The sequence below is a fragment of the Cydia strobilella genome, chromosome 1 (assembly GCF_947568885.1).
Source record: "Cydia strobilella chromosome 1, ilCydStro3.1, whole genome shotgun sequence".
Taxonomy (NCBI): Eukaryota; Metazoa; Arthropoda; class Insecta; order Lepidoptera; family Tortricidae; genus Cydia; species Cydia strobilella.
The window spans coordinates 8,312,842-8,337,155 of record NC_086041.1 but is presented as its reverse complement, the minus strand read 5'-3'; the positions used below and the strand labels follow the sequence as shown (position 1 = coordinate 8,337,155).

General features: G+C 41.3%; 2 protein-coding genes across 2 annotated transcripts; one reads left to right on the top strand and one right to left on the bottom strand.

Moving 5' to 3' along the window:
* Positions 1 to 172: 172 nt before the first annotated feature.
* Positions 173 to 10,362, top strand: LOC134740694 (histone acetyltransferase type B catalytic subunit). Its single transcript, XM_063673260.1, has 8 exons — positions 173 to 495; positions 581 to 750; positions 1,695 to 1,866; positions 2,113 to 2,272; positions 2,621 to 2,786; positions 3,117 to 3,265; positions 4,143 to 4,311; positions 5,811 to 10,362. The coding sequence occupies exons 1-8, from the start codon at positions 435 to 437 to the stop codon at positions 5,976 to 5,978; spliced, it is 1,215 nt and encodes a 404-aa protein (XP_063529330.1). The 5' UTR covers positions 173 to 434; the 3' UTR covers positions 5,979 to 10,362.
* A 189-nt stretch (positions 10,363 to 10,551) lies between these two features.
* Positions 10,552 to 23,746, bottom strand: LOC134756277 (protein male-specific lethal-3). The gene is made up of 13 exons (XM_063693113.1): positions 23,369 to 23,746; positions 23,029 to 23,207; positions 21,099 to 21,211; positions 20,262 to 20,370; positions 19,112 to 19,300; positions 18,417 to 18,542; positions 17,558 to 17,739; positions 16,216 to 16,390; positions 14,712 to 14,813; positions 13,886 to 13,994; positions 12,290 to 12,377; positions 12,091 to 12,175; positions 10,552 to 11,848 (listed from the first exon to the last, which is right to left on the bottom strand). Exons 1-13 carry the CDS (start codon positions 23,468 to 23,470, stop codon positions 11,776 to 11,778), a joined length of 1,632 nt encoding a protein of 543 aa, XP_063549183.1. The 5' UTR covers positions 23,471 to 23,746; the 3' UTR covers positions 10,552 to 11,775.
* Between the last annotated feature and the right edge of the window lie 568 nt (positions 23,747 to 24,314).

Below are 24,314 nucleotides of genomic sequence, written 5' to 3'. Positions count from 1 at the left end.
CCTAATATAAAAAATATTAAAGGTCCACAAACTAAGAAACAATGTCATTATTGGAAAACGTGGCGTTTATAATTGTGTCTCGTTTATTTCCTCGGAGCAGTTAAAAAAAAAACAAGCATAGACAATAGACCATAGATCTAGTATCTAGTATATCTGTCAAAGGTGTCAAAAAAAGGAGTATAATTGCGAATTTTGGTTGATTTTCATTTGCAATCTGAATTTTAAAATTACCGTTAATTCCGAACTCTATATATTGCATTAAATTTGCAACAAAAGAAGTTCTTCTGCGGTGCACTAAGTAGATGTGTGTAGTACATGTAGAACCATTTTCTTTAATTTGACTTCGTTTGTTACAAGTTATTTTGCGCGGGAAGCCGGGAATTGCCTCTAAAATCTTGTAATGAGAATTGAACCTTTTTAAGCTCTCCTTCAAGATGACTGATGCTTTGTGCCATTTGGTTGTGGACGGTAACGAGGTATTGGAACTAAAATTAGGTGAGGAGCACAAACATGTCAAGGCAAACCAAAACCAAACTTGTACATGACGACGGGGTAGTACATAACCTTTTTATGTTAACAGTGAGGTCTCCAGACGATATTGAGGATGAAGAAACCAGTTTTGCTCCAGAGATGTGCCACCAAGTGTTTGGCGAAAACGAAAATATTTTTGGCTATACAGACTTGCGTATACGGCTCTACTACACTGCTGGGAGTCTTCAAACATATCTCGGAATTGAATACTCTGAAAAGGTTCCTTGGGTTGGATCTTAAAATAAGTCGCCTTGTTTGAGGATAACTGATGCTGTGAGGGGCTTTTTTGGATTGTTTTTAAATGATTTGTAGCAATAGCGTGTAGTAAGGGCTTGGAACAAACTCCCGGAAGACGTAGTTTCAGCACAAAATGTGAACCAGTTTAAAAATAAATTAGACAAGCATAACACTACATCTAATACTCGTTCATGATATATATCTTTATGATTACTGGATACAGGCCATATCAGTTGCCATAGCTGCCTGCCTGCTTATTAAATAATAATAATAATTTTAGCCACCGGAAATAAGTTTTTATTTTGAATATTACGTGAAACAAAACGCATGGCGGCCTTAATTTTTTGATTTTGTTGTACACCGTACATACCAAAAATCGAATCAGAGCACTATCCTGAGCCGAGCATATTTCCTGTTTTAAAGTTAAAATTTGTCATGGAACCGAATTTGTAAACCCCAACCCCACATGGTCTTTGTGGTCCCTACCCCTAGAGTGTATATAAAATCCCGGAGGTGCGGAGGCGGGGCAGCCCCCACCCGCCGTAAGAAAGTGCAGCAAGAGTGGAGGCGAATTGGTGCTGCACTTTCTTGCGCCAGGGCGGCGGGGCTGCGCTTCCCGCAGCGCCGGAGCCACCATGGAGTCCACCTCATTCTCCATTACAATCTTTGGCACTGTTATAACTAACTTCAAATTATAACCATGAATAATTCAGAAACCAAGCATCTCTACAGGGGGAAACTTGGAGGGGGGGGGGGTTCCCTCCCTCCCTCCCTTCTATTAAGGCGACTTATTTTAAGTACAATCTATGATTAATAAAAAGATAATGCATGTTAAAATTTATTTCATGATGTAGGTAATTTTGTGACTATAGCCAGGTATATATAGGTACCTCTACCTACTGTCATTGTTATTTTTGTAATTTCAGATTGAGCCCAGCATTTCTGAAGGCATGAAAGCTGATGATGTAGAAGGAGCTATGAAAAAAATTTTGTCACCCGGATATACAACAAATTTGGACCAGTTTGTCTCACTGTTAGAAAAGGACAAAGCATTCAGGCCGATGGGAAAAATGCTACATTCCTTTACAGCCACTCCCCGTAAGTTAAAAGTAAAGTAGAGTTGATTCTTAGTGAAAATATGGAAATTATAATCTTTCAATTCCGAGCCACCAATTTCCAATAAAAAATTAAATGACAATCAATACTGTAATTACTGTATTTACATTTCCTGCTACTGAGATTTAAATTCAAAATTGTAAGTAAAATCCAACAGGAATAAGATACCATTGTGTTTTGTTGTAATGAAATAAACAAAATGTCAGTATTGCTGTAATTTGCCATTAGATGACAGGGCAGACAAACATACATTTGAAGTGTACCTCTGTGACACAACCACGCCGGGCTTCCTCGCCTTCCATGAGCGGCTGCAGACATTCCTGCTGTGGTATGTGGATGCAGCCTCCTTCATTGATGTTGATGATGACCAGTGGACCTTCTTTACAGTGTAAGTTTTATTTGTAAGAAAGTTTAGGGTAAAATCAGCACTTAGGTCAGTGATTCATATAATTTCCTTATTCTTGAGATAAAACATTGCTCTCCATGAAGAAATCTCGATGAAGCTCTTATTAGTCTTACAAAATTAGGTACATAAAGCCAACCAAAACATTAATTTTACGTTTCTTACTAAAACCAGTTTAGTTACTAATGTTGGACACAAACATCTTCTCACTAACTTCTTTTCTATTCTCGTAAAATCCACCCTGTATACGTGTATTGCTCTGTTGTTGCTGCAGCAGCGTGCAAATGCTGGTTTTAGTAACGGTGGTATCTAATGACGCTACGTCTATTCCAGATTCGAGAAGTACCCTACGAGCGAGGGCGGGTACGCGTACGCGGCGGCGGGGTACGCGACGGTGTACCGCTACTACGCGTATCCCGCGCACGCACGCCCGCGCGTGTCTCAGGTGCTCACGCTGCCGCCCTTCCGCAAGCTCGGCGTCTGCGCCAACCTGCTTACGGTACACAATCACATTACTACTATATTATTGTGTTGGCAATTAAACCTGGTGAATAAGGGTGCAATTACACTGGGTTGTTCACATACAGGTTGCCAGGCAAATACATACACATTTAAAAAATTTTTTTTGTAAGAATTAAGGAATAAAACATAAATTAACTAATTGAAGCTTGTAGCGCGTTTATGAATAAGTGAGTTAGTTATTCTAATTTCTAGCAAGTTTGGTCCGAAGCACATTTTGAAGAAAGGAGAATTGGAGTGGCAACAATAATGATTCGATTTTGTTTTAAAACTGAAAAAAATAAACTTGGATTTCTTTTTCCTATTTCAGGCCATCTATTCACACTTCGTAATACTTCCAGAGATCATTGATATGACTGTAGAAGATCCATCAGAAGATTTTCAGAGAATCAGAGATTATGTAGATTGCAAAAACTGTGAAACACTGCCAGCATTTTATCCAGCAAAGCTGTATCAAGGGTGGGTATCATCAAATTAATTATTGCCAACTAAGAAAAGCAAGACAGCAATAGATGTCATGTATTTTACCATCATCTCGATTTTTCTTTTGGCTTTGGTATTTTAATTTACTTATTGTCAATTATTTTTGAGTAGTAAGGATGTTGACCATGAACAGTTTGGTACATTGACCCGCCTGTTCCTATCTTATCTTTATCGCACGCGTGTATAGTATGAATTTTCTCAAATGTATTTTACTCCTCACATTTCTTTCTTTTGTTCAGCGGTTACCAATGCTACCGCTACTGACTGAACGGGAACAAACTCGTTTAAAAAGAAATGTTACTGTCCTATTTATATGGTTCAAATTTATGTAGCAGCTCTGTATTCTGAGGCCACACACAGACAACCGTTCGTCCTTCATTACCCAAACTCGTTATCTCAGAATGAGCTGTTACATTATGAACCTTAATACTATCACGGTAGTTGCTTTTTAACGACATGGCACGCGACTAAGGCGCTTTTGTTTAACGGATTAGGGTCTGAGACCTAAAAAACATTTGAGAAAATCCATACTATAATTATATTGCCGTTCCGGCCGTGATACCGGCGGTCAATGCCTCTGTATGAGCGGGACAGATATTATTATTATGTGCGAGCGATAGAAATAGAAACAGGCTAACTTTATCAAGAAAACTTTATGTGCACAAATCATGAAAGTTTAAATCAGTGTGGTGCACAAAGTAAGCAATACAAGTGCACAATGCCTTTTGAAAGTTCCTCAGCCTTAAGAAGACATAGGTTTTACCTAGTGATTAAGTAAGTAAAGTATTATGGCACATGATTAAGAAACCTGCCTTCGACCGGGAGGATTCAGTAACGGTTTTTGTTTAAAAAGGTTTTCGCCTGAGATGGTGTCGCAGGCGTGCTCCAAGTTCAAGATCAACAAGAAGCAGGTGCGGCGCGTGTACGAGATCCTGCGCCTGCGCGCCACCAACACGTCCGACAAGGCGCAGTACCTGCAGTACCGGCTCGACGTCAAGAACAGGCTCAACGCTCCCTTCCAGGTACTAACACCAACATTTCACTAATTGTACTGTAAGATTGGTACATTAACTCTGACCGATAAAAGACGTCAATTGGCGCTCGCGGCCACAGCTCGTGCATTCCTACAAGGCTTACGATGACGCGCCACACAAGATAGGTGTGGCGTTTACAGGGTTAACTGGAAGTATTTATGCAAACGGGAAACAACCCACACCAAATACTCATTGAAAAATTTGAATGAGTATTTGGTGTGGGTTGGTTCCTGTTTGCAAAGATACGTCCAGCTTTCGACGATACGAAGTTACTAGGGCTATGGCTTGGCGATTTTAATATCTACGGATAAATATATCTATGAATGAAGTTGAAAGAAGCCAGTAAAATGTAGCTGCGGTAAAGCGTTGATTACGTTTTTCAGGATGGTGGTAATATAATTTTTTTTTTATTCATCAAATTACACAGTATGACAGTTAAAACCAATTTACTGTGGAGTTTATATAAAGTGTATACAATTATGTAATCAATAATATAACAGAGACATTTAAAAATATAAATCTAGAGTTTTGAATGATTCACGGTTAGTTTCACTAGACTTATATTGACTTTTATTATAATACAAAAGGTAATCACGGTCTATATCCCGGTCAATATAAGTCTAGTGAAATATAAATCTAATATATAACAGACGACTCACGTTTATCCATCGCCTCACAGAACTAATAATAGAAAGGAAAGGGTTGTTTATCCCGCGCTAGATGTGTTGCGGCGTGTTAATCGTTGGGTAAATTGTGCTAGCCATACATATTTCCTAAATTGGACTTGTGCAAATGTAGCCATTGCTCGATAACTAAAGCAAATGCCAAAGAAGTGTCCCAATAAACCGAAAGAAATGTCATATACGAAGGAAAAAATGACCGAGGCCTCCAGTTTTCCTTCGTATATGACAATTATTTCGGTTTATAGTTTAAATAGTAGTGTGTCTATTTGAAATAACACAAATTAAAATATTTTCATAGAAAGTAATTTATTTTGCTCTTAGAGTAAGAGTCCCAATATGACAGAAACTACAATAAGCTGCCAAAAGTAATAAAAGCTGAGACTAACATCAAAAAATTCCGTCGTCAAGCTAAATAGCTACTTGCCAAGATACTCTATAGCATTAAAGAATACTTAAATAATGAGCACCAATGTATACTGAACGAATTATCTATTGAATTGCTGTCCCTCTAAAAAACATAATATGTATTTTGCATTACTGTTAACGCTCAGTAGCCAACATAATTTTTGCATGTATTGACCTATCTCATTAAGTGAAATGTAATATTTCTTTCGAGACAAATAAAAATATCTTTAACCCGAATTGACTAATTATTATTAAATGTAATAAGATAATTATTTATGAACTCTAAATCAAAGGAAGACGCTTATGTCCAATGTATTTAAAGTTCTTTCTTAGACCGTGGCAATGCTGAACAGCAAGTCGCCCCAGCTCTGTCATTCAATCAACCATTCCTTTTCACAGAAGAAGAAATTAGAAATGAAGAAGCTGGAGAAAGTGCTGAAACCGGAAGAGTACGCGGCGACGCTGAGCTCGCTGGGCGTCAACGAGACGCAGGGCCGCCTCGCCGGCCAGTACCTCGCGCTCGAGGCCGACTACCGTCGCGTGCTGCACCGCCTCGACCACGACTAACACTAAACACTAACCGCCCCCCCCCCCCCCCCGCCCCGCGCCCCCCGACCCGCGCACGGCTCAACTAATACCTACATCAGGGGCCTAAGTGACAATCGTTCATAGAAAACGCCTATAAAAACTTAAATAATGTATGGAAGCGATGACGTGGCCGGTGGCGGAGCGTCAACTAATCTAGCCGTAGTCGAAATCGCATAAGCGAGGCCCTTTTCTTTCAATGTGTATTCCCGAGTTATTAAAAAGGGTTGCCTCCTGCGGGGCCACCTTAAGTGCGAGGCCGTGGATGAGGAACCGCTTGGTGACTCCGTCAATGTCGATCGGTATATGTTTTCTTTTCACTCAGCGTTGTCGATAAACGATTGTCATCTAGGCTACGGCCCCATGAATGACACACTCGCAGTTCGTGATTATCGAACGTGAAATCTTTCATTTACTATTTACGACTATTAGTTCAGTTGTTTTTGGTTTAACAAAACTCTCCAAAAATTCATGTCTAATATTAGTAATAATAATGATGTAATGTATCCAGTATGCGTTAGTATTTTAGTGATTTTTTTATGTCATTTTATGTAAAGACGCAGTCAGTTCTTTATGAGATGTAAAATGATCAAATGTTAAACAGCATGGACTTGTCAGTAAAATTGTGTTAAATTTGGCTGTAACACTGAAAAGGTCGATAACTTTAGGAGTTTCGATCCACAATGAAACATAATGGCTGGGATTAGGATAGGATATCGAAATGCATGAGTTGAAATGTTCATATTGGTTAATTAATCTTAACCAATATGAACATTAGTATAGACTGTAATTGGAATTAGTGTGTAGCTTTTCCTCGCAGCTTTTTACTTTTTATTTTGTTGGAAAGCTAGACTAGTCATTTATTATGGAATTCCACACTTAAAATTTAATTACATCTTTAAGTCAGCGCCCGGCGATGGCCGCAAATGCACGTGAGAAAGTACGTTATTTCTTGAGCCCTTGGTTGTGTTGTTGTTTAAATGTTTTTATTATTACCATGTGACAATGTGTGCAAAGATTATTTCAGTGGAGAGTGTTGGCCTGTGTTAGTGCCTTTATGCATGGAGTGTTAATCGGATTTTGCATAAAACTTTGTTGCAAATGATGTTAACATGCAATGACACCCCGACAATGGAAAACAGTACTATTATTGGCGAACTAGCCGAGTATGATATTAAGGCTCCAATCAGTGTCACGATTAGTTTTGATGACGATTTCGATGAACCTCTTGTAAAAAAGAAATCGTCGTATCAGATGATTATCAAGAGAAGGAAACTGAAGAAACTGTAGTATCTACTTTTTCCCCATTTTGGAAACAAAACCAGAAATCCATGCAGAAACGCCTTAACCCTGCTTATTTAGTGAGAAACAGTGCAACAATTTCAACTTACAAAACATTCAAGACGCTCCTCAACCTGATAACCTAAACGATGTATTATTAAATAGTGATACATCTAGAAAACGAAAGACAGAAAATTTGGAAATGTGCAAACCAAAGCTCTTCTAAATTTTACATGACAAATCGGTTGAAAATAACCACGAATTAATAAACTAGTGGATGTGAAATGACTCCTATTTAGTATGAAAACCAGTGTCGCTAAACTCACACATTCATAGCCACGTTAAAATACGTCACACACTTACAAAATTGCTCTGATTCGTAGCAACTTTCCATACCAAAAGGTTATTACCGGTGGACATTTCTCGAACGAATATCAACTGTAGGCTACATGAGTGACGGTTTAAAATATAATGTCAAAGCTATATGACATACGACTCTTTCATTATCTCATTAATCTCACAAAAGCTCGCTCAACGTTCACCTAATACAACTACTCAACACCAGATGGCGTTATTTTATAGTTTTAAAATCACTTACTTATTACAGGCGAGAAAAGGGCTAAAAAACCAGTATAAGTAAGGTCTAATTAAGCATGATTTGTTACGGATCTCACGGTCACGTTACACTGGTGTTTTCGGGATCTCTACACGCCTGCGAGTAGCTAACCGTTGGAACTTCTTTCCATTCGACGATATAGGGAGGGGACAGTGTAATCGGAGTGTTTTATCGATATTTGTGTGTTCAGTTAGGTATTGATATTTCATTACCGTATGTTTTAACACATTTAGATGATACTTTATTTATGATTATAATATAGGTAGTGATAATCGTGATTGTATGAAAAATAATATGTACAACAAATATCTAACTAGAAATTTGTTTCTTATTAATTGACCAACTAGGTTGTTAATGTGAACATTAAATATATCTTAAAGTCAAACAGATAAAATCATAGTTCTATAAAGGTCTATTAACTCGGTATTGCTGTTATTTTGTAATAACAAATCTGCAATTACTTACATAGGTAAGTATTCGTCTTTAACAATATATTTACTTGTAGCAGCATTTAAGGCCAATCTAGACGGGACAACCTGATTAAATTGTCAAATTAATTGTATGGTGTGAAAGCATACATGAAACTGGCTCATCGATCCCACTTGATTTGATTGTAAGATTGTGACCTATCAAATCAGGAAGGGGGGCGGCAAAATTCCAATATTTGACGCTAGTTTGCGTGGTATGGAACACTTTTTATTAATTTAGTGAGCCCGAATGTCACTAATAATTACTAAATTAGTAACTAAGTTTTAGGCGTGTGGACGCTAGATGAGATGTATGGCAATTTTATCCCCAGAAATCTTTCTCTAAGAAATGCTCCGAGCAAATGGTGCTATATTTTTGCGGAAACTAATTTTCTTGCCCAGTAGCATTGATCCATTTATTTTTAATATCGGCATCTTGTGGGAACCTACAATAATTAATAATAAAGAAATAGAAAATATAAATCGTTTGTTCATGGCAAATTGCATGCATTGTACGCATAAGTACATTAAGTACCTAGTCTAATTATTTTAACGATGAAAATATGATGGGTGTAAAAAACAAAAACGTATGTAAAGGAATACGAAGGTTTGAAAGGTTGCCATGAAATGACCCCGACTTAACTTAGTGCTTGATGACCAGAGCTGCCATATTTACTTAGACATTGATTATCCCAAATTGTAATTAGAAACGTGTCTAAAATAATAATTTATTACCGAACCAAACCTCAAACTTGAAATATCGTAACTTTAACTTTATCGATATAAATATCGACATTGCGCAGCATCTGAGTAGCGAAGTTATTTGACATTTAGGATAGCGAATATTCCAGATAAACGTAAAGAATAGTGACAAAGGATTGTGAACTCTAAGTTCTAACTGATAAAATATAGATTTACTTAACGAACATTCGTAAATAATGCAAAATAAACAGATTTTTCGTATTAATCGGATTATATTTAAATAAATAACCACCGGTGATGGGAAATACCTCCACGTGAAAGATTTTTTAAACCGCTGTGATTTCTGCAGCTTAATACTGCACAATACGGCATTTTAAATTTAATTATCAATTTTTGTTAGACGAGCGTACGTACGACGTGAATGTCATTCGAGCATGAAGTTTACACAATAACTGAGCATAGTCTGTGCATAAAGTAAGTCGGTCGCTACTAACTGTCGGATAGACGGGAACGCCCACTTGCCATCTCCATCCTACTCCGTGAAAATAACTGTGACAAGGAAGAGTCAGTAATTCTCACAACTGACACCAAAAGTGATAATATTTAATCTAATCCCAACTTTCAATGGAATCTACGCAACAGCTTCCGTATCAGTCAAGTAATGAGCAAGTAAAATCATTTGGACAATGGCAATCGAGACAACAAGCCCAACCACCACAAGCGTCTGCAATCTGGAGTTACTCCTTGGTAAACTGGCCCCTGTTGGTGCCAATGAATGAACTTTTTAGAAAATTAAGTTCACAGTGACCAGTTGAAGCATGAATCTAGTATAACTGGATCGGTCATGAGGGGCGGGGGGAAATGACCGAACGGGATAGTCTGATGTATCTTTCAGTAGGAGTAGCAGAGAAAGCGCTGTTATTGTTTGTCTTTGTCACAGTCTCACATTTTTTTTATTCCCCACCGTAAACTTAGTATGGTTTATGGTGGGCTACAAATCTTCTCGACCAATCATATTGTCGCATTGCGTATGTTTTGTCCCTCACGGGCGCACGCGTATAGCTGATCTATGTAATGCTAGGTCTATGAGTTGAAGGCATATTTTCTAATTAGGAACGATTTCATTGGTTACGAGCATCGCTAGGCCGGCGGATAATGATGATTTTACTGCATTCTTAACGCGGACGAACTATAATGAGGTTTGTTAAACACCAACACACTACCGTTTTATTTTTGGCTTATCTTAAATGAACATTATCTTAATTTAATTGGATATTTTTTCAAGTAAAATGTTGATTTTTATGATATTATTGTTTTTTAATCACTTTCTATCTTTACAGCCTAGATAATTCCTATTTTATATTTAACCCTCTGAGATGTAGCTTTACATCTTCTTTGATGAAACTTTTGATATAAAAAACTTCCTGCTGGGACGGCTGCGCTTCTTACGCGGTGACGCATCAATAAAACAAATGTGTAAGTTTGCTGTTAATATTTATATTAACTAGAGGTAAACAAAATAATGATTTGTCACAAAAAAAAAATTCTTACAGTTACAACTCTTAGAATCGATAACTTTATGTCTACGGTATTACAATTGCGATACATAATTGCATACTGCTTTGTCATTCACCAAATATAAAAGGCACATAAATCTGTTACACAACAAAAATAAGTGTAATAATTGTTGACCCTAAAGTCAAATCACAAAGATAAAAATAATCTATGATTGCGAAATCATTGATAAAACACTTGTCTTAAACATCTTAAAGCTTTGCTGATGATTAATTGGTGACCAACAGAAATTATTATCATATATAGATATAGTTTGGCAAGCCATTTCCTTCAATTGAAAAAGGCAAATTTAAAAAAGTAAGCGCGAAGGGTTGACCTTGAATTTGAGATTTGGCGCCTTTTCTACTGACAAAGTGGGTTTGCCAGAGTATAAATATCGAATTACGTGGAAGACTAGAAAATTTAAACCCAGAGCTAATAACTTAGGTTATCAAGAAAGGGACTGTAAACTCGCTTGTCACCTTATGTAACTATGCTCTGAAACAACAATTTTGGATACCGATTTTTATGTAACATGGGTGGGACATAGGCAGTCTTTATAATGTAATTTCTCTTGAACTCAAGAATTCATAATTAGTAGAGATGGGCCGAATATTTGGTAATTATTCGGTATTCGGCATATTTTTTTATGTTCGTATTCTGCCGAATACTTCAGTTCGAACTGCCGAATGTTTACCGATGAAACAAATTCTTCTTTAAGGGAATCCGCTAGCTGGTGCGGGTGCGGTCAGGGGAGAGGTCAAAACACGTGCGGAGTGCAGGTCGCGGACCTGTATGAACTTGTTTTAGGCAGTTTTAGCCCAACCGAATATTCGGTTCGGTATGACCTGAAGCTGAACCGAATATTCGTATTCGGAAAATTCCAAATTCGGCCCATCTCTAATAATTAGTAAACCACATTACATATGAATTGAATCTGCTTTATTAACCCTTTTAAAAAGGAAAAAAATAAAAAAGCATGATGTTATAGGCTGGTCTTTTTTGAGACCGCTGCCCTATAAAGGGTAAAATGTAAAAAAAATATCCTACATACATCAACAGAACTTCTTAAAATAAAAGAAGCTAGGTACCAGTTTATAATCTAAATATTTAGAAGTTGCAACTATGTAATTATTTCGATGAAAGTACTTAGGTATGTTCAATGTGACCGCGACACGTTGTCCGCTATGTAGTACATCTCTCCGAACCATTCACTGTGCTCGTCCAAGTACCTACATGATAAAGCAACATTTCAATAAGTTAGTCTACTTTTTTATATGCATAAATATTGGAGAACTTAACCTTTGAAGTGGCAGAAACCGCCTCGCGAACAATTAACGTAATTTTAAATTTGAAATTTTAATAATTAAAATAAAATCGAAATTCCTTCAACTAAAAAATGACGTATGCCACTTGAAAGGTTAAACAATAGTTAAATAAGTAATTTGGAATATTCTGAAATGGCAGTACTTACTGGACAAACATATCAATATGCTTTAGGATGAGTTTCAATTTGAAATCTGGCATCTGCGTTGCATTTAAGAAGTCCGGTAATTTCACTGAAATGCAAAAAAGAGAAATATTATTTTTACGCTTCATATTAATTTTGTCAATTACTAAACCACCAAATTAACAATGGCCTATCAACAAGATCATAAGAAAAATGCAATTACCAAAGAGTCTAGCAAGATGTATGGCGCCGTAGACCCGGCACGGGAGATGCTCTGTGCCCTCTCGAGGGATTATCTGCCATTTGGCTACCTGCACACAATAATACAGAAAATCACTACAGAATCTTTGCTACATAGATGAGAAATAAGATACATTGTTTCGCAGCAAAAATAAACTCATTTATGAAATAAGGCGGAAAAATGTGATATTTATTTTCTGCTTTTTAAATTTTTTTACATTACAAAAATGGGATCATGGCCGGATCAACTTTTTGACCGACAGTTTTGAGTGTCTCTTGCGTTACTCAAAATATCTCTGGAGTTGCCAATAAATCGGGCTTCTAATATACATACTTTCTGTTCTGTTTATTAGGTTTAACCATTGGGGCCTTGAATGTTTTAACATACACCATAAACTGAAACATAGAAAGCCATTACAAACTTTAAATGTTGTGGACAGATTTGTGTCGGCCAAAAAGTTGATTCACCCTCATAGCACGATGTGACGTCACAAGTGTCACAACTGGCGTCCTTCGCTGCTGTCCACGCTGAACATGGAAGTATACAACAATAAGAAGTATACCTTCTCGAGCAGCAGAGACAGCGGCGTCCTCGTCGGCGGCGCGGCGGGCTCCTGCGCCTGCGCCGAACGCGCCCAGCACTCGCTCAGCGACGACCCGCTGCTGTCCACGCTGAACATGGAAGTATACCTTCTCGAGCAGCAGAGACAGCGGCGTCCTCGTCGGCGGCGCGGCGGGCTCCTGCGCCTGCGCCGAACGCGCCCAGCACTCGCTCAGTGACGACCCGCTGCTGTCCACGCTGAACATGGAAGTATACCTTCTCGAGCAGCAGAGACAGCGGCGTCCTCGTCGGCGGCGCGGCGGGCTCCTGCGCCTGCGCCGAACGCGCCCAGCACTCGCTCAGCGACGACCCGCTGCTGTCCACGCTGAACATGGAAGTATACCTTCTCGAGCAGCAGAGACAGCGGCGTCCTCGTCGGCGGCGCGGCGGGCTCCTGCGCCTGCGCCGAACGCGCCCAGCACTCGCTCAGCGACGACCCGCTGCTGTCCACGCTGAACATGGAAGTATACCTTCTCGAGCAGCAGAGACAGCGGCGTCCTCGTCGGCGGCGCGGCGGGCTCCTGCGCCTGCGCCGAACGCGCCCAGCACTCGCTCAGCGACGACCCGCTGCTGTCCACGCTGAACATGGAAGTATACCTTCTCGAGCAGCAGAGACAGCGGCGTCCTCGTCGGCGGCGCGGCGGGCTCCTGCGCCTGCGCCGAACGCGCCCAGCACTCGCTCAGCGACGACCCGCTGCTGTCCACGCTGAACATGGAAGTATACCTTCTCGAGCAGCAGAGACAGCGGCGTCCTCGTCGGCGGCGCGGCGGGCTCCTGCGCCTGCGCCGAACGCGCCCAGCACTCGCTCAGCGACGACCCGCTGCTGTCCACGCTGAACATGGAAGTATACCTTCTCGAGCAGCAGAGACAGCGGCGTCCTCGTCGGCGGCGCGGCGGGCTCCTGCGCCTGCGCCGAACGCGCCCAGCACTCGCTCAGCGACGACCCGCTGCTGTCCACGCTGAACATGGAAGTATACCTTCTCGAGCAGCAGAGACAGCGGCGTCCTCGTCGGCGGCGCGGCGGGCTCCTGCGCCTGCGCCGAACGCGCCCAGCACTCGCTCAGCGACGACCCGCTGCTGTCCACGCTGAACATGGAACTAGTTTAGTTTATTTATTTCATAATAGTAATAGTATACACCAACATTACAAATCAACAAGCGTTACTATTAATACTTCATGCCACTGGTGCCGAATGAAAAAAGAAACCGCTTAAATAAATCCCTTTCACAAAGCGACTTTAACCTTAGGAGGTATAGAGGTCTATATGGCTCAAATTTATTATTGCCATTAAGGAGAAAAAAAATTGGCTCGCGACGGACGCAGCAGAGCTGTTATTATATAAATTTGAACCGTGTAGATAATGCGGTAAACTTGCTTTTTATATGGGTTTGAAGCGTGTCACTAAAGCCCCATTTAGACGTTCAAGAACTTGCATGCAATATTCGATACAATACATGGCTAACTACAGAGTACAATGAACTCAGTCGATCGACCAAATACCGAAATGTAACGAAAACACCAAGCAAGTTCTTGAACCGTCTAAATGGGGCTTAGAACGGAAGCCGTCCTTTCGGTTGCCAACCGCACCGCATAAAAAAGAGTAGCTTTCTCTTTTATGTCTAAGCTCGAAAAGTTAACTTAGTTTAATATATATAAGTAGGTAATACCTACTACATATATGTATAACCGCTAATTCAATTACGGAATGTGCCGTTTTTGAAAGAAGTTTGTTATTTAAATTATAGTAAAGAAAAAAATATCACAAAATTGTCATCTAACAGTGTAGTTGTAGTGTTTCGTACCTGGATGAGAGAGTCTCGAACGCGCGCTGTTCGCCCGTGGACGTGCAGGGCGCGGGCTCCTCGTTCTCCGATTGGGACACCGCCGACTTGTGCGACCGCAACCTGCCGGAATTACACAATGGTTGTTTATTATGTTATTAGTACCTATTAGTATTATCAAAGAGAATTAAGTAGACATAGTGCTCACTCCAGTTTTGTTACCAGAAATACTATTATTTTCGTAGTCGACATTTAGCGTCAAGTAGCGGAATTATCAGTACTGCTACTCGACACTAGATGTCAGTTGTGTCGCGACTGACGAAAAGTGTATTGCTAAAAATTTTAGGCTGTCGGCCTCGTCGGGTTCCTTGCTGTTGTCAGCGTGCAGTATATCCTGTGGAAAGTAAAGCAGTCTCACCGGCGGTTGACGTTGCCGCTGCGCGTGGCGGGGCGGGCCTGGCGCTTGCCGTCCGTCGGCCTCGTCGGGTTCCTTGCTGTTGTCAGCGTGCAGTATATCCTGTGGAGAGTAAAGCAGTCTCACCGGCGGTTGACGTTGCCGCTGCGCGTGGCGGGGCGGGCCTGGCGCTTGCCGTCCGTCGGCCTCGTCGGGTTCCTTGCTGTTGTCAGCGTGCAGTATATCCTGTGGAGAGTAAAGCAGTCTCACCGGCGGTTGACGTTGCCGCTGCGCGTGGCGGGGCGGGCCTGGCGCTTGCCGTCCGTCGGCCTCGTCGGGTTCCTTGCTGTTGTCAGCGTGCAGTATATCCTGTGGAGAGTAAAGCAGTCTCACCGGCGGTTGACGTTGCCGCTGCGCGTGGCGGGGCGGGCCTGGCGCTTGCCGTCCGTCGGCCTCGTCGGGTTCCTTGCTGTTGTCAGCGTGCAGTATATCCTGTGGAGAGTAAAGCAGTCTCACCGGCGGTTGACGTTGCCGCTGCGCGTGGCGGGGCGGGCCTGGCGCTTGCCGTCCGTCGGCCTCGTCGGGTTCCTTGCTGTTGTCAGCGTGCAGTATATCCTGTGGAGAGTAAAGCAGTCTCACCGGCGGTTGACGTTGCCGCTGCGCGTGGCGGGGCGGGCCTGGCGCTTGCCGTCCGTCGGCCTCGTCGGGTTCCTTGCTGTTGTCAGCGTGCAGTATATCCTGTGGAGAGTAAAGCAGTCTCACCGGCGGTTGACGTTGCCGCTGCGCGTGGCGGGGCGGGCCTGGCGCTTGCCGTCCGTCGGCCTCGTCGGGTTCCTTGCTGTTGTCAGCGTGCAGTATATCCTGTGGAGAGTAAAGCAGTCTCACCGGCGGTTGACGTTGCCGCTGCGCGTGGCGGGGCGGGCCTGGCGCTTGCCGTCCGTCGGCCTCGTCGGGTTCCTTGTTGTTGTCAGCGTGCAGTATATCCTGTGGAGAGTAAAGCAGTCTCACCGGCGGTTGACGTTGCCGCTGCGCGTGGCGGGGCGGGCCTGGCGCTTGCCGTCCGTCGGCCTCGTCGGGTTCCTTGCTGTTGTCAGCGTGCAGTATATCCTGTGGAGAGTAAAGCAGTCTCACCGGCGGTTGACGTTGCCGCTGCGCGTGGCGGGGCGCGCCTCGCGCTTGCCGTCGGCCTCGTCGGCGCTCGGCTCGCTCTTGGCGGGCTCCTTGTTATTGGTCGCGTTGTTGGTATTGTTGGCTTCCTCACTAGCGCCCGCTGGCTCGTCGTGATTGTTGGATTGCTCTTCTGCTGCTGCTCGTAAAAACAGGTCGAATACTTTACTAAAAATAACTTGTGTCTGTGAGCTGTAGATCTCGCGAAGCACCATGGCTCCGCAATTTAAAAGTTTCCGAAAACTAAATCAACAAATAAATTGTCGAACTGTTGTTGAGAAGAAATGCGACATATTGAGGAGAAGAGCCGGACATATGAAAACATTTTTGCCCAAGCTGTGAAACGGAGACGCTTTGTTCTCACTAGGTCAACAAGGTATTCTCGAAATCAAGTCTGAACATCAAAGGTGGTCAAACATCAATAGTATTTAGTTTTATACTTCGTTTCATTATCGAAATCAACAGATCGACATTTTCCATAATAATATAGCAACTTTCGTGCGTTATCAAACATCGCATGTTACAAGTTATGTGCATGCATGAACAAACTGTTTACATTTAGGTATGATCAACGTCAAAAATTAGTTAAACCTTCTGCACATTCAATCTGTGGTAGGTGAAAAAACATTGACATATTTTTTACGCCACATCCATACTAATCCATGTGAAAGTGTCTTTCTGTCTGTCTGTCTGTTACCTCTTCACGTTTAAACCGCTGAACGGATTAAGTTTAAATTTGACATAGAGATAGTTTGAGTCCCGGGGAAGGACAGTATAATGGTTGACAAAAGTACAGGTCCATTCACGAATGCTGGCACGAATAGAATGAAGGAAACGAATTATATCTGTCATTGTGTGACTGACACATAAAGTCGTCGTCAATAGAACTTGCAAATAATGTAAACAAATATGACAGAATTTGTTAGCGTTTGACACATAACCTAACATTTATACGAAGGTTATTTTTCCTGAAATATTGATAATTAACATTTAATTTAATAAAAAAATTATATAAATAAAATATTTAAGTAAGTATATAGACTGTTGATAAGGTCATGTTTGTCCTTTTAAAGAGCGAGATTACGAAATAATGATGGTAAAATAGTTTGTTTATATCATTTGCAAGTTCTATTGAAGACTACTTTATCGGTATACAGCCAGTCACCATTTTTTGATAACTTTTTGGTTTATCGGTTACACATAGATATTTCTATTCACTCATTCATTCCATTCGTGCCAGTTTTCGTGAATCGCGTTGTAGGTAGGTGTGAAACAAGAAAGCGTGAATGTTGAGTTGAGTGTGTACCTGCGGGTGCAGGGTCCGCCTCGGTAGGGTCGGGCGGCAAGTGCGAGTACTCGGGTATCTTCGGGCTCTTGATGTCCTCCGGCTCCTCCTTCTCCGCGCCCTCGGCCGCCGCCGCCGTCTCCTCACACGCGCCTTCTTCTTCCTCCACCTCGGATTTCAGCTCCTCCTCCTCTGTCTCATCTCTGAAATATTGACAGCCTATTATAAATGCGAAAGTATTTAGCTCTGTCTGTTACCTTTTCACGCTTAACCGATTTAGATGCAGTTTGGTAATGAGATAGTTCGCGGCCCGGGGAAGGACAAAGGATTTATCAATCATCATCATCATCATCATTCCACGTAGACGAGGTCGCACACAGAAGCTAGTTAAATATAAAGCGAGAACTGGTTTACCTACTGGTTCAGTGTATCTGCGATGAAAACAAGATACAATGAGATAATAAAATGACGTAAAAACTAATTGCCGTGCCGCCATTGCTACCGAAACATATTGCCATGCGCCGCTGCAGTAGGCGTCTGTCTGTCTTCGTGAAAAAGTTCGCCAATCTTTACTGCATGGGAGTAGCGTTGATTAGTCCATTAAAGGCCAGTTACACCAACCACAGTTAACAGACTGATCAACGTCACGCAGCAGAGATCTATGAAACTTCCCATACAATAAAATTTAGACCACACCAGCATCTTTAGAGCATCGGCGTCTAGTCAGCGCTATGGTAAATGGCGTCGCTGCGCATTCGCGCCAACGTTGCGTCGAGCCGCAGCCATAGAGTTGACTAGACGCTGACGCTCGGGAGACGCTGGTGTGTGTGGGTGTGGGGGCTGGTTGGCCCTTAGTGTGGATGATGCAACAGTGACTCACTCGTGCAGGAACTGTCCGCACACCTCGTGGTACTGCTGTCGCTCCTGCTTGTACAGCAGCTGCGCGCGCAGCACGAAGTCGAAGTACACGCGCAGTCCGTCCGCCACCTCGCGCACCAGGTTCAATCTAACAGACACATACATCAACAATATTCTATCAAAAACATACATAACTGGTAGAGATAATCTTCATACTGCTATTCTGCCCTCATAAGAGCAATCGCGGTATCTCAAAACTAATGACTTGGCCAGTATAATTTTAATTATAACTTGGAAAATGGAAATAATCCAATATTGACTTATTGGATACATACCATTAGTTATGAATTATGAGTCTTATAAACGAATGCTACAGATTCGTTTATAAGACTGTTAACTTAACAGTCCTGACGCGATTAATTTCATATAATTTTATTTTGACGCTTGGAGAGCCTTTACACCTCCACATCTGTACTCTGACATTAGGGACATTTTACATCCCCAAATTTAATGTACTGTTATATTGTAGGAATTATTTATTTTAAGATTTTTATAATGTAATAATGTTTACGCAGGTATTGGCTGTTGTATTTATAATGTTGCTATGTATTTTTCATGTCATATATGTCATTGTAAATGTTTTATTGACTTGTAAAAGAGCCCTCGAAGCCTACTTACGGAATCTCTTTTTGAATGTAGAAATTGGAGGCCTCAAACCTGCAGGAGACGTCGCGCAAGTCGGGCTTCATGGGGGGCTCGTGTCTCGGGCGCTGCGGATGCCAGGCGCCGGCGCGCGCGAACCACTTGACGAACGACTCCAGCACCTGCGCCGCGCTCGGCGTCGCCGGCAGCCGCGACAGCCGGCCCCGCTTCACCACCAGGTGGTAGTCGAACGTCAGGCGGTCTCTGTCCACATCAACACGCGTTCCGTGTTACTGTTACTGTTAGCTAAACACCGTGTCGGGGGTTTGGCCCGTACAAACGCATGTATTATTCGTGTAATGATGTTATAAATCGAGGACGCAATTTTTGAGTCATAGTCATAGAAATTCATTTTCTTTCTTCCTTTATCATATAAAAAAAAACCTAGGTATACCTAAATTCTCCATAAAAGTCGCGTTTGTTCGGGAAACATGGTATAGTGCGGCTTCTTAGCCTCAACTATGGTCCCGTCCGGCAGAAAGCACGAAACTTGGCATGCATATAGCCTAGCATATAGTTTATATAGCTTTTAGGTTTATAAGAATAAATAGAAGTAGTAAGACGGGATCATACCTCCATACTAAATCGAGCTAAGGAGCCGCATTAGTAGGTAATTCCGAGGGATCCTAAAGGCGCGCGGTGGGATTTTAGAGCTTTATCCACCATCCTTTAAGACCGGGATACGTGGAAAGGGAGGCCTTTGCCCAGCAGTGGGACAGGACACTCTAGGCTCATATAAATAAATACCATCCTTTAATACAACTAATGATGTACTCTGTCTCATTATAAAACATTATTTTATGGTAGCTGACCACTGACATCACAAGCGCATATACCTATACCGTCGAATCAAGCAACTTTACCCGTTTTTGGAATTTTGTGAATTGATACGTTCTGTTTTGGTGAGAAACTCCGTGCCATTCACAGCTGGACGCTGGCTGAATTCTTGAAGGATGTTAATTAGTGTAATGCCGTAAAGTCTAGCAATTTTATCCGCTTTACAATTTTTTCCCAAGTCTGTTTCTTTATTTTGGATTTCAATAATTTTCATTATGTAAATTATTCGTCTTCATCTTCTTCCTCCTTGACCTTTTTCCCATTTACTTGGGTCGGCCCGTTAATGTTTATTTAGTTGAGTGTGGTGGGTATAGTATAGACCAGGTACCTGAGCGCGGAGGGCAGCGTGATGTGCGCGCGGCCCTGGTGCGGCGGCGGCGAGTGCGGGCTGCTGCAGCCCGAGCCCATGGACGAGTCCGTGTCACACGTCGATCCGTCTGCAAACGATCATTTATTGTTCTACTATTATACAAGCATCGGCCATTTACAGAATTGCGAACGAAATTAATATAATAACACACAAAATAAGTCAGAAAAAAGAATTTACCCTATTCTCCATAACAGTACCGCACAACCGTTCCGTACGGACAAACGTAAACTATTGGTTTTGGCGCTTTGGCGAAATAACATTTATGTAGAACTACAGTTACTGTACTCAGCATGAGCAGTTCTGTACAGGAGATTGTAGCTAAATTCAGAGTAATTATTTAGCAAATATTTTCTTTTAAAAGAAAAGTAAATTAAAGCAAGTTTTTAGATAAGTACACACAATGTAAATAGATGGATCTAAACTAGTCCCTATTTCAACACTACAAAACTACTAATGCAAGCAAAGCAACGCACCGCACTCACACAAGAACATCCCTAACCAGTAGGTACCTATTTCTCTGTGCGCCCAATGCGCCGTGCTGCGAGCGTCAGTGCGCAGTTCATGAGTTCAGTTGGTGGCGTTGGTGCGGATGGAACACGAATGTAAATTTGTCCCTGTCACAACACTTCAAAACTACACATGCAAAGCAATAATATATGATACACAATGACAAAAAATTTGAGGTTTAATTTTCGCACTGCACAGTTTTCTGCAAATGAGCACTCAGTCTACCTGAAGGCATGTGATTAGTAGGCATTCCTCCGCTAGTGTTATGGTCGCTAGTCGCAAGCTCACCGTCGGGCTGCGTGCTGGACGAGGAGCCGTCGTCGCTGAAGCCGTGGCGCGCGCGCTTGGCCGGGCCCGCGCCGCTGCCCTTCTTGCGCTCGCGCCGGTACAAGTACGCGCCACTGAAAACAACAATAGCCAATAAAAACTAACACTCATCTGGGGAAAAGCCAGTGCCATAACAATACCATACCAGGTGAAGTGAAGCCCATGGAAATAAGGGCTAACGCGTATGAATTCGCCGCTAGGGGCGCTAGTGTAGCGGTAGATGGTGGTCTTTTAATTTTTAGTTTAATAACAATGAGTGACAGCTGTTCTTTAGACCACCATCAACAGTGACGCCAACTGGTGAGCAAAAAAACGATAGCCCTCATTCATGAAATGGGGGCCTGTGCCACCCTGTGCTGACGACTTAAGTCAAATTGGGGCCCCTCTTACGGATCGGCCACGACATCGCGCGGCGGCGGCAGCGGCGAGCGGCGGCCATAGGTTGGAGCGAGACACAGCGATCGGACCTTTCGTTCCGACCTATGGCCGCCGTTCGCCGCTGCCGCCGCCGCGCATCGTCCGATGTCGTGGCCGGGCCGTTAAGTATGGCATCATTTTACCTGGCTTTACCACACCATACTTATGCTACTAGAGAGGACATTTGAGATTTTCATACTATTAATAATAAAAATACTAGTTTTTTTTGAAATGAAAACAGATGTTATTATTGTATGGAACACACAAGAATTAACCTCTAGTGTCCCATGGTCTTAATACTAGTACAATTAGTACAAATTACCTGCGATGAAATTTGAATCATTAGTAAATGGAACAGAGTTGCTTTTGTTTTGTTTTGTTTGCTTTTAAAACGATACAAATTCTATTTTCTTTTCTAATACTATTGATTAAAAATTTTCTCTTATCGTGGGCCACTATAAACCCTGTAGCTATGGATGGTATAGAAAGGATGCCAATCTCTTATGGCAGAAGTGACCGCTTTCAGCTTTAAATTATAGTTCCTAATCTCTCCGGTGGCGCTAGTTAGGCTCTGGGACATGAGTATAACATGAACCATAGAGATTTGGCTCCTTTATATAGTCTCCATGCCTGTAGCCCTTTTTGATTGATGATTAGCGTTGAATGTCAATTTTAACATATGTCACTAGAATTCATTAATAAGTTAGCATATCTCAATTTTCCAGTTGGAAAGGGATAGAGGTAAATTATATGACCACCAAGGATGGGCATACATAATTAAATAAACAAAATGACATGCCATGACACATGTCATGTGTATATACATCAATAAGTAATGGAAAAAATTTGTAGCTTTCGTAAGTGGCCTACCTCTTTGTAACCTTTTTATTATGTGATGTGTCTTAATGTGGTTTAATATGTGATCAAAGGCGTAATTAAAGGCGGAGTGGACTGGACCAGGAAAGCAAGAGACCGCGATACCTGGAAGGACTTGGAAGAGGCCTATGTCGGGGGACAAGCTGAAGTTGTCGATGGGAACTAGAAAATAGTAAATAGTAATATACATATAATTATAATTGTTACAAAACTTCAGAAATAAAGGCTATTTTTATTTTATTTATTTATTATGTGATCAAAGCGCAAAGGTTTTAAATGTTATAAAAGTTAAGTATGCCTGTTTAAAACTCTATTTCTAATTGATAAACAAAAACTTCAATACAGGTATTATTACATTTTAAGTGTTAGAATATCATATTTTGATGACTAACTTAACTATCCAGCAAAAATAACACATATATAAATTGTTTGCTGTACAATCTTGAAAAGGTATAATTTCAGTATGTACTTAAAACTATCCATTTAACTAAGCTTGAATATTTATCTCTAGAAATATTTATGCTTTGCTATCTAAGTTAGCATATTAATGACTGATTCTAACTTTCCAATTCAATTACTGATAAATATGATTACATACAGTTGCAATTGTGACTTGTCAGCAAGATCTCGTTGTAGCTGCCGGTTTTCTTCTGTGTCCTTTAACACAAAATCCTCGCTCACACATCGGTCCCATGAGGAATTCCAGCCTTGAAAATGTATCAGATATTCCACTGATCTCCTACCCCGCTTGTCCTTGCTTTCTATCACTTCTAATACCTTAAAAGAAAAAATATATTAAACACCATGTCATAGCCTAAATTGTCATTTTGACGCCAGTTGTAAGGTTACATATTCTATAAATATTAATTATGGCAAAAATAAATTAAGACAAATACAAAAGATAAAGCAATTAGTTGGTATCTGTAGGTGTAGAATACCTTTGAATCGTACAGGACTTTAGCTTTTGTGGGATCTGGTTCATAACATAAAACACGTTCACCCTCAGTGAATTTGTAACGTACTCCTCTTGTAGACACCATTTTTGTTTCACTAGAAGCCAGAGTTGAATTAATGTGAGCCCGTGTGATTATTTTAGTTTGATACTCCCGCGCTCGGTGACGAATATCTAACTATACCTCAAAATTTTAATATTAACGGTAATAAAACGTGTTTTATATTTTATACGTTTTATTGTGATAGTTTCAGGCTAAAACTATGTAATATTACGACGCCAAAACGAAATAAAAGCAATTTTTTTAAGATTTAATCGGGCGTCACCTCGTCCGGTAGTGTTATTGTTTGTTTCTAATGTTTCTATGAGTCCAAACCGAGATAAGGAGCCAAAATACTTACAACTCTGGCGGAGAGATTATTACAGGGGGGGGACAGTCCCTTAGAGAGCCATTTATTCGAAAAAATAGCGTCATCTTTATTACTTAACTCGGAACTGGTTTTTTTATGTGGCATCCCCGCACCCATGTTGGCAACACTGTATCTGTTATTGACTTAAAAGTAAAACAATTTTGTTTCGTGCTCCTCTTTTTATATTTCAGCCATTTAAAATATTTTATTTCTATTACATTTGGGAAATGGCCACTAATAATGGATGCTGATAACTTGATAAGCAATAATATGTCAATGTAATAAAGGTGTCAACATAGTGTCAACATTTTTTGCAAATTGAATGTGGGATAACACAATTGCTTATCAGCGTCCTTATGCTTGACTAAGTTTACAATGCCGCATTGTTGTGCATTTGGATGTTCGAAGAAAGGTAAATTATTTTGTCTAGAATTACTACTACTAGACATTTTCTGTTGTTGAAATGTTAATATACTGCGATTCGAGATGTTAAAATGGTCACGCAGATGTTACACCATTTGA